General features: G+C 61.4%; 2 protein-coding genes across 3 annotated transcripts in view; one reads left to right on the top strand and one right to left on the bottom strand.

The window, feature by feature from the left end:
- Positions 1 to 9,756, top strand: part of DAP3 (death associated protein 3) — a 320,245-nt gene that overhangs the window by 45,881 nt on the left and 264,608 nt on the right. The gene's annotated exons all lie outside the window — the stretch shown is intronic.
- On the bottom strand, positions 295 to 7,450 carry PKLR (pyruvate kinase L/R). 2 transcript variants are annotated; one of them, XM_049634877.1, is made up of 11 exons: positions 7,275 to 7,450; positions 6,128 to 6,310; positions 4,253 to 4,344; positions 4,008 to 4,139; positions 3,738 to 3,924; positions 3,110 to 3,380; positions 2,838 to 2,988; positions 2,389 to 2,541; positions 2,130 to 2,296; positions 1,231 to 1,412; positions 295 to 722 (listed from the first exon to the last, which is right to left on the bottom strand). In XM_049634877.1, exons 1-11 carry the CDS (start codon positions 7,372 to 7,374, stop codon positions 616 to 618), a joined length of 1,725 nt encoding a protein of 574 aa, XP_049490834.1. In that variant the 5' UTR covers positions 7,375 to 7,450; the 3' UTR covers positions 295 to 615. The 2 variants fall into 2 exon arrangements, with proteins under 2 accessions (XP_049490834.1, XP_049490833.1); XM_049634876.1 differs by lacking the exon at positions 7,275 to 7,450 and adding an exon at positions 6,449 to 7,144.

The following is a 9,756-nucleotide window of genomic DNA, read 5'->3' as shown; positions in this document are numbered from 1 at the left end:
GGCAGGAGGTGGGCATGAGAACAGCCAGGGAGCGGCCTACTGGTGAGGACAGTGACGGGATGAGCCCACGCGGCTCTCTGTGCTCCCCGGCACTGGTCTACCCCAGTTTCCCCCAGAACGGTGGTGCTTTGATGTCACCGTGTCACGGTGAGGAAAGAGGTGGCATTCTCCCCAGGAGATGCATGAGGGCCACACTGAGGGTATCAGACTGCATGGATATGGAACATTTTTTAAATGGTGACTTTGTGGAGACGGTGGACATGATGGCCCTGTTCCCCTCCTCCCCGCAACCCCCCCCACCCCAGTATGGGAAGCCCAGAGGAATAGAATTAACCAGTTAAGCTAGGATTAAAGGCTCAGAGCATCTTAGGCTGAGAGCATTGGGTGCAGGGACGGGAGGACTGGTGCTTCCAGATGGCCAGTGCTTAATTGGACACAGACTTAAGGGGCCTGCGTGAAATGGAGCGGGGAAGGGGCACCCTGGGATGGGGCTGGATGGCAGATGTGGCCTAGGCAGGGAGGGAGGAGAGCAGAGAAGACGGCCGTGGGGCCGTAGGGGTGTGGGGTGGAGGGGGTGGGGGTCCGGGTTGGGCTGTGTCAGCGGGGCACGGCATCTCAGGACACGCTCAGCACCCGCATGATGTTGGTGTAGCCAGAGCCAGGTCGCCAGCCTGTCACCACAATCACCAGGTCCCCAACGCGGAGGAAGCCATGGAGCTTTCCTAGCAGGGGTGCGGGAGGAAGATGACCATCAGCCATTGGGGGACGCTGGCCAGCCCCACAGTGAGAACCAGCCGCCACCCTCCGTCTCCTCCAGTGCACAGAGTCCCATAGGTGGCGCCACAGAGAGTGTGGCCGCCGCGGGTGTGCGGGCCGGGCGGCTCAGTACTGGGCCTGCTGCCAGTGCTGCCACGCCCCCGGGAGGAGACAGAGTATGCTCACAGCCACACAGCTGGGGGGACGGGGTCCCCCTTGTACTCTCACCTCTTACTCCTTACGTCCCATCCAGCTCCAGCAGCGGCGGCTGGGCCGACCCCTCTCCCACTGCCCTCCTCAGTGTGTCCCCTGGCCTCCGGAGGCCCAAATAGCCCGGTGTCTTAGTGACCTTCTCAGGGAAAATCTGGGACCAGAGGAGGGAGGCGAGGCCCTTCGAGTGGGTGTGGAAAGTGGGGTCGGGGGCCTGATGACACAGACCTAGGGCTGGGTGGGGAGGAAACCGAGGTGGCTCACCACTCTCAATGCCAAATTGGACCCGGTGATCCACGTCGTCTGCCCAGATGGCCTCTGGAGGTTTACTGTAGAGCACGGGGAAGACCCCTCGGAACAGGTGGGCCTGCCGGGCAGCCTGGGCAGAGCGGGTGACGGCAATGACCATTGCCCGAGGTCGGTACCGAGACAGCAGCTGTGCTGAGCTGCAGGAGGTGGAGAAGGTCTCAGAACAGTGAGGCAGTAGTGAGCCAGGAAACAAAGAGTTGGGGTTCTGGTCCCAGGTGTCACAAACAAGCTGTGTGGCCCTGGGTAAGTCATCATATACCTCCGGGCCTTGTTTTTCTCACCTGTAAAATGGGCATAAGAATGCCTGCCCTTCTTACCACATAAGGAAGATAAGACGCAATGAAGGATATGTCAAGGCAGATAATAAGAAACTTCTGGAGAAACATGAAACCCTATCGTACTTAACTCACAAACGTCTCTTGTTAATCCTGACGACTCCACGAGAAAAAGTGGTCTATAGAGCCTGGGTGACTTACCCGAGGTCTCAGGGCCGATTTGAGAGCAAAGACTTGAACTAAAACCTTCTGGGACCTTCTGGAACACTCAGCACTGTAAGGCTTTGTGGGGTGAATGTAGAGGACTTGCTCAGGGGCCCCAGATGCCCAGATGGCCTGGAAGCCAATGTGCCCAGTGATGTCACACTGCCCTTCCAGCTCCCTGGGGCTCACTAGCACAGTTCCTGCCGTGCCCAAGGCCCGCCCCCGCTGGCCTCCCGCTCTCCTGGAGCTCCCTCTGCTCTGGCCCCAGAATTCTATCCTTCGTCCCTGATGACAAGGCCGAACCCAGGCCCGGGGCCCGTCCCAGTGTGCCCCCGACCCAAAGCTCTCTCTCGGTGCTGCCGGCGTCCTCCTTACCGGCCAGACTTGCTCAGCACGACAATGGCAGCAGCACAGCACTTGAAGGAGGCCTCCACCGCGCCGATGGCAGTGACCTCAGTGGGATCCCGGCTCAGGGGCGCCACCCGGCGCAGCTCCTCAAACAGCTGTCGGTGGTAGATGGCAGCCTCGGCCTCCCGGGCGATCTGCGAACACCTGGAGGTCAGGCGGGGCGAGGCGCTGGAGCCCGGAAGGGGCGGGGCTTCCCGCGCATCTGTCTCGGCGGGGCGCCCCCTACCGCGTGCTGCATCTTTACTGCCTCCACGGGAAATTTGCCCTTGGCGGTCTCCCCCGACAGCATGATGCAGTCCGCCCCGTCCAGCACAGCGTTTGCCACGTCGCTCGTCTCTGCCCGAGTCGGCCGGGGCTTGGCGATCATGCTCTCCAGCATCTGGGGGACATCTGGGCGTCAGAGCTGTAGCAGTCACACTCTGCCTGGGGTCCCTGCCGGAGCTACTTCTCTGCCACTCTCAGAGGGCCCTGAAAGCCAGGGTCACAGCCACGAACTGTGTGCCTCTGGCTGTCCCGTTTCCTCGTCTCAAAACGCGGGCTCACAGTGTCTCTTCCCAGCTCGGTCGCTTGAGGATCAAACACTGGACGGCAAAATGTGCTAGAGACCGAAGGTGAGGATGTTCACCCTCCCCCAGCCCGGAGAACGCGCGGGGCCCCCGAGGGCTCACTCCAGACCTGCGTGGCACACACAACAGGCTTGCCCGCCAGGTTGCAGCGTCCGATCATCATCTTCTGAGCCAGGAAAACCTTCTCAGGTGGGATCTCGATGCCCAGGTCTCCTCGAGCCACCATGATGCCGTCGCTCACCTCCAGGATCTCATCAAACCTGGGCGGTTGGGGTGTCAGGGCTGAGGAAGGGCCAGGAGACGCCAGGGAGAGGCAGGCTGGAGAAGAGGCAGGGCTTTGGGGATGGCTGGGGCCTGGTGGGGACAGGGACCAAGCCTCACCTCTTCACGCCTTCGTGGTTCTCGATTTTGCTAATGATCTTGATGTTCCGTCCTTCCGGCCCCAGAACTTCCCGGATGGCAGCCACGTCACTGGCTTTCCGCACAAAGGAGGCAAACACGATGTCTACCTCATGCTCCACCCCGAAGCGCAGGTCCCGGGCATCCTGCTCGGACAGCCCCGGCAGGTCCACCTGGGCTCCGGGCAGGTTCACGCCCTTGCGGCTGCCCAGGACGCCGCCGTTCTCCACGTGGGTCTCCAGCCCCTCGGGGCCTGCAGGCATGGAAAGAGCCAGCGTAGGTCAGGGGCGAGCCGGGGGCAGAGTCGTGGAGGGGGGGGCACGGGGCTTGGGCCCCCAGGAAATCAGGAACCCGTGTCCTATTGTCTGGCCACCTTGGGGCCTGGGCCGTGCACGGAACAGGCACCGGTGGGCGTCCGTGGGAGGGACGACGAACCCGGCAGTCCGGCCCCAACCCGGGTTGAGCCCTCAAGCCTGGACCCCGGGGGCTCCGGGGACGGGTGGGGGAGGGCGCTGGCCAGGGGCGGGGGCGGCGGGTCTACGAGGCGAGGGGGCCAGGGAGAAGGAGCGCACCCCGCGTCCCCGCGGCTGGGGCGGAGGCCCATCCGCACCGATTTTCTGCACCTGGAGGGAGATGAGCCCGTCGTCTATGTAGATACGGCTCCCCACCGACACGACCTTGACGATATTGGGGTAGTCTACCCACACGGTGTTCGCGTCCCCCCGCGTCCGGAACGCCGGGTCCACCGTCACCAGCACCCGGGAGCCCTTCACTAGCTCCACTTCGGTCTCGGGGCCCTAGGGGCGGGGCCAGAGGGGCCGTGAGACCCGCCCCCGGGCCCCCCCACCCCCGGCCCCACCCCAAGCCCCGCCCCTCTCACCCCCTGCAGGACCCCGGTGCGTATCTCGGGTCCCTTGGTGTCCAGAGCGATGGCCACGGGTCGGTAGCTGAGCGGAGAAGTTGCAAAGCTCTGCACGGCCTCCCGGATGTTGGCGATGGACTGAGCGTGGTACTGCGGACCAGCGAGCGGGCGTTTCAGGGGAAGGTCGCCGGGGAGCCCCCCCCCCCCCACCCCGTCCCGCGCAGGCCTTGGCCCCGCCCACCCGGCCCCGCCCCGCCCCGCACCTCCTGGGAGCCGTGCGAGAAGTTGAGGCGCGCAATGTTCATCCCGGCCTTGATCATCTCCTTGAGGCGCTCCACCGACTGCGAGGCCGGCCCTGGAAGCGGGGATCCGCTCAGGCGACCTTCTTCCCAAAGCCGGGGGGGGGGGGGGGGGGCAGCAAACCCATCACCGCGCCACGGGAGGCCGGAGACCCGACCTTTATTCCCTGAGCAGCCTCTACTCCCCCGTCAGCAGCTCTGCTTCCCTCTGCAGCCAACGCCTGCCTCCCGGGGGTGGGGGCGCTGTGGGGGGGCTCGGAGGGGAGCGTCCTCAGCCGGGCGGCGATGTAGGTGCTGCAGGGCGGGGGTCCCCCGGCGCGGGAGGGGGCACGGCAGGAGACGGCTGCCGGGTCGGGCATTTGGGGTCCGTCTGGGCCTTTGGAGCCGAGAGGCCTTCTAGGCCCGAGCGAGCTGCCCTGCCCCCCTCCCCCCTCCCCCCCACCCCCGCCCCCCCGCCCCCCCCGTTCTTCCTTGTTCGGGCTCCAGTCGGCGCTGGCCTCCCGCCTCGCCGGCACCTCTTCCTGCCAGGGTCACCGGGAACCTCGGTGTCGCTAAATGCGGCCACTGGCCCCTCGGCGGCACCTGACACGCGTCCTCACGTGGCTTCCAGGACGCGCCCCTCCTGGCTTCCTGCTCCCTGGGCGGCCGCTCCTTCTCTGCCTCTCTCGCTCCCCCCTCCCCCTCGCCCTTCACATCAGATGCCTGATTCTCTTCCCTCCCTTGGTGGTAGTCTGGTGGCTTCAAATGCCATCTAGATGCTGGCACCTCCCACATTTATATCTGCCACTCGGACCCTGCCCCAAACCCAGACCTGTGTTTCTGGTTGACTCTGTGCCCCTCAAACTCCCCCGCCCCTAGCGAGCTCCTATCTCCTCCCCTCAAAACCTCTCCTCCACCGTCTTTCCTGCTCAGTTGATAATGGGACCTTCTAGTTGACTCCTCTCTGATTCCTTCTTCAGCCCCACCGCCACCCCAGTCTCCCCAGTACAGCCAGGGCGGCCCTAGTGCGGTGGGAGACCAGTCATTCTCCTGCTCATTGCTGGGCCGTCGTTTCCCACTTCTCTGGGTGGGGGGACCCCACTCAGACTGTGACAGTGGCTACCAGGCCCTACATGGCCTTCTCTCTACAATACCTTCATCCGGCCACTCTCCCCTTGATGTCTTCTAACCGTCCCAGCCTCTTTGACTCAGGGCCTGTGTGCTGGCTGCCCCCTGGTCTGGAACTCTCCCCCACCCGCCACAGACACCGCCCTCCTCACATCTCCTTCCGTCTCTGCGCAGATCTGATCTTCTCCCCGCTTGGGACGGCAGCCTGCCCCCCCCCCCACCCCCCGCCCTTGGTCCCTTCCTCCACTCCATTTTTCTTTTTTCCACTGTTCTTATCACTTTTTCACGTGCTAAATATTTACTCCTTTTTAAGTTATTATGTTTAGCCTTTTTCCATTTTTATTATTTTGAGAGAGAGAGAAAAAGAGCACACGTGGCAGAGGGTCAGAGCGAAGGAGAGACAGAATCCCACGCAGGCTCTGCAACAGCGCAGGGCCCGATGGGGGGCTCGAACCCAGAAGCTGGGAGATCGTGACCTGAGCCGAGGTCAAGAGTTGGACGGTTAGCTTAACTGACTGGGTCACCCCGGGGCCCCTACAGTTAGTATTTATTGTCTCACCCAGCTGGGTTGTCAGCTCCCCAGGGGTCAGGATCTTTGTCTGCTTCGTTGATCTACCCCCAGGGCCTGGGCCTGACACCTTGGCTACCAAGCGCTCAACAAGTATCTGTTGAATGAATGACCCGGCCAGAGGTCCAGGAGGCTGGGGGGGTGGGGGGAGGGGTGTTGCTTACCGATGGTGGCAATGATGCAGGTACTGCGGGCGGCCACGGGCTCCGAGTCGATGTCCAGCAGGCACAGGTGCTCCAGGAAGGTGTCCGCCATGGCGGCCGACAGCTGCTGCCGCTCGAAGAAAGCGGTGCCCAGCTCGCGGGCCAGGTGGGCCCCGCTGACCCGCCGTAGGTACCCGGCTGGCCCTGCAGCAGAAGAGGGCTGTGTGGGCCCCCGCCTCACCTGGACCCCCCCTTCATCCCAGCGCTGCGCTCCCGCCCTGAGCGCTCCAGGTTTCCCGGGGTCCTTCCTCGGGCCTGGGCACTCTACATGCATTATCCTACCTAGTTCCAAGGATCCTGTGGAGCGAGTACCGTTACGTGCTCTACAAGTGTCCCCATTTTCCAGAGAAGGAGACAGGGGTTGAGGAAGATTAAATAAGTTGCCCCAGATCATAGAACTTCTAAGTAACAGAGATGGGATGCGTGTCCGGGTCTGACCCACTCCGGCCTGCCCTCACAACCCCGACCTCCCGCCCTTCAGCTGCTGACTTCCCTCAGCCTCGGCGCATCACCATCTCTGGTCCACACTGGCTGCTCATTGTCCAGAATCACCCAGTCCCCTTTCCTAAGGTTCCCGTTTTCTTCCTTCCAATTGGTGGACTTCCCGAGCCCCTCCTCTGAGTTCCCCAGCCCCTTCAATGCTACTCTGGTCCCAGGGTCCCCGGAGCTTGACCCGGCCCAGCCCAGAGGAGCCCCACGTCCAGCCGCACCCTCCATGCTCCCGGGTGCCCTCCTGTCTCTGGGTGTCTGCCCCACACTGTCTGTGGCCGAGGCACGAGGCACGGGGCTAGGGAGCAGTTGTGTGTGCTGGTTAAAGTGTCACCACCAGGGGCCAGAGTCCAGGCAACACGGGCATACCCCGTGGTTCCCGTGCGGCAGGCTCCTGTGTGCTCTGCCTACAGGCGCTGGGAAAGAGGCTCAGGCCAGGGCCCAAAACTTAACACCGGGGAGACTCCAATAAACACAGACCGACCCCCCCCCCAACCCCTGCCCCAATGCCAAGGCCCTCTCGGCCGGCAGCAGATGTCTATTATTTGTATCTCTACCTCCGCTCCTGATTTCCACCCTCGTTGCCTCCTATGCAGTGGCTTCTGTTGCCTCTCCTTACCTCCTGGAGCCCCGATCAGGATGGTATTTATGAAGTCCCTTAGGGAATTAGAGATCCTTGACCAAAAGTCCTGGGGTGGCACATTCTCCTGGCGGGACATGCTACAAAGGAAGGGACTATGTGTGGGGTGGGAGCATGGGCAAACAACTGTCTTATCTAAGGGACCAGAGAAGAGAAGAGGGGCACGCCCTGCTGGCTGCCCGGGTCCCCACACGCTGTCCCTCCCCCAGGCTTGCACGTGCTCTGCCCCGTCTCCTGGCATTCCCCCTCTCTCATCCATTTTTCCCGGTAAGTCTTCAATCCACTCATGCTGTCATCAACCTGAATAGAGATTTTGGTGATATGGCCCCTTTTCCTTTGTCCTTTACTGAAATGAGCCCTAGATGAATCCGGGAACAGGAGGATTTATGGTAGAGACTGGAGCCTGAAGGAAGGGCTTGGGGAGCACTTTGATGGTGTGGGGACAGTCTCTGGACGGGCTCTGATGGCATCGCTGTCACCGGGACACTGGCTACCTTTTGCTCATTGACCAATACTTATGCACCACCTACTTCGTGCCAGGTCCTGAGGATACAACGGTGGGCAAAACGGGACCTTTGTCCTCTATGGAATTAGCAGTGTGGGGAGACAGCCTATAAACAAGCACCAAAGAAATGAATATAGAACCACAAAGTTTGTAAGTGCCGTTAAAGAACCGATCAGGGTGTCAGAGCAGCAAAGTCAACAGGGAGGAAAGAGAGAAATGTATTTTATTTTAAAGTTTATTTAGGGGCATCTGGGTGGCTCAGTCGGTTAAGCGTCCAACTTCAGCTCAGGTCATGATCTCACAGCTCGTGAGTTGGAGCCCCGCGTCTGGCTCTGTGCTGTCAGCACAGAGTCCGGAGCCTGCTTTGGACTCTGTGTCTCCCTCTCTCTCTGCCCCTTCCCTGCTCGCGCTCTGTCTCTCTCTCTCTTCCTCAAAAATAAACATTAACAAAATTTTAGGGGCTCCTGGGTGGCTCAGTCGGTTAAGCATCCGACTTCAGATCAGGTCATGGTCTCGTGGTTTGTGGGTTCGAGCCCCGCATCGGGCTCTTTGCTGACGGCTCGGAGCCTGGAGCCTGCTTCGGATTCTGTGTCTCCCTCACTCTCTGACCCTCCCCCACTCACACTCTGCCTCTCTTTCCTTCAAAAATAAATAAACATTAAAAAATATTTAAAAAAATAAATTTTAAAGTTTGTTTATGTATTTTGAGAAAGGGGAGGAGCAGAGAGGGAGAGGGAGAGAGAGAATCCCAAGCAGGCCCCATGCTCAGCTCCGAGCCCCACGTGGGGCTCGATCCCATGACAAGGAGATCACGACCTCAGCCGATACCAAGAGTTGGACACTCAACCGACTGAGCCATCCAGGTGTCCTGAGAAATGTATTTTAGGTGAGATGGTTTGGTAAGGCCTCTTTGAAGTGTGATCGTATTTAAGTCGAGATTTGAAGGATGAGAAGGAGCTAGTGGGGACAATTGGAAGAAAGGAGTTTTTCTGTGGGGTTGGAAATATGTGTCGATGCTCTGAGGAAAGAAAAGGCCTAGTGCTGGGGGCGGGGGGGGGGGGCACTGACGCCGTGTGCCCGGTGGAGGGGCGTATGTGCAGGGGTCAGGAGGCCGGGTGCCCGGCGGAGGGGCATGGGCCCTGTGAAGCTGGAGACACAAGCAGGGACCTGGGGGGCACCGGTGGAGTGGCCTGACCCAGCGGATACGCTAGATCCCTGTCACTGGCAGGTGGGGATCACAGAGTAGCAGCGGCCAGTGTCAGGAGCAAGCCCGGTGGGAGGCAGCGGAGAGACGGATGCGCGATGTGTCTGGACAAGAGCACACAGGGTGGGATGATGGATGCGGGGAGGATGCGGGGACAGGCAGACGGAGACTTCCATCCCCTGAAGGATGGCGCTGGCGGGGGGGGGGGGGGGGGTCTGGCTTGACCAGTCGGGTAGATGGCAGTGCCATTTACTGAGACCAGTAACCAGTTTGTGGGAGAAACATTCAAGGTTTTAGTTTTATTATTTTTTTTTTTTTTGAGAGAGAGAGCACGAGTGGGGGAGGGGCAGAGAGAGCGGGGAAGGGGGACAGAGGACCCAAAGCGGCTCTGCTCTGACAGTAGGGTCCGATGCGGGGCTTGAACTTAGAAACCGAACCGCGAGACCATGACCTGAGTCAAAGTTGAACGCTCAGGCGCCCCTCAAGCTTTCAGCGGGGTGTGCTAGCATCTTCTGTTGCCACTCCAGATCCTTCCTCTACCCTTGTCCGCTCTGTCAGGGGGCCAGGAGGCTGAAGGCTTGTCCATGGCTTCTGTTGGGCTTGGCCACAGAACAGGAGATGAGACGGAGGAGAGGGAGGCTGGGCATTCCACCCCCCCCCCCCCCCCCCCCCCCCCCGGGCGGCGGGTGGCGGCGGCCCCCCCCGACCCCCCCCCCCCTTTCTTGGGGGGCGTCTCCCCTCCCCCTGGGCCC

Source organism: Panthera uncia, chromosome F1 (genome assembly GCF_023721935.1).
Source record: "Panthera uncia isolate 11264 chromosome F1, Puncia_PCG_1.0, whole genome shotgun sequence".
Classification (NCBI taxonomy): Eukaryota; Metazoa; Chordata; class Mammalia; order Carnivora; family Felidae; genus Panthera; species Panthera uncia.
The sequence above is the reverse complement of the archived record's forward strand: the minus strand, read 5'-3'. Positions and strand labels throughout refer to the sequence as shown.

Excerpts from the sequence above, each read along its gene's own strand:
- PKLR (XM_049634876.1), bottom strand. The coding sequence starts at position 6,560 with ATGATCTGGGGCAACTTATTTAATCTTCCTCAACCCCTGTCTCCTTCT. Across the intron at positions 4,140-4,252 it reads TCTCGCACGGCTCCCAGGAG|TACCACGCTCAGTCCATCGC; the intron begins GTGCGGGGCGGG and ends GCTGGTCCGCAG. Across the intron at positions 2,297-2,388 it reads CAGTAAAGATGCAGCACGCG|ATCGCCCGGGAGGCCGAGGC; the intron begins GTAGGGGGCGCC and ends AGGTGTTCGCAG.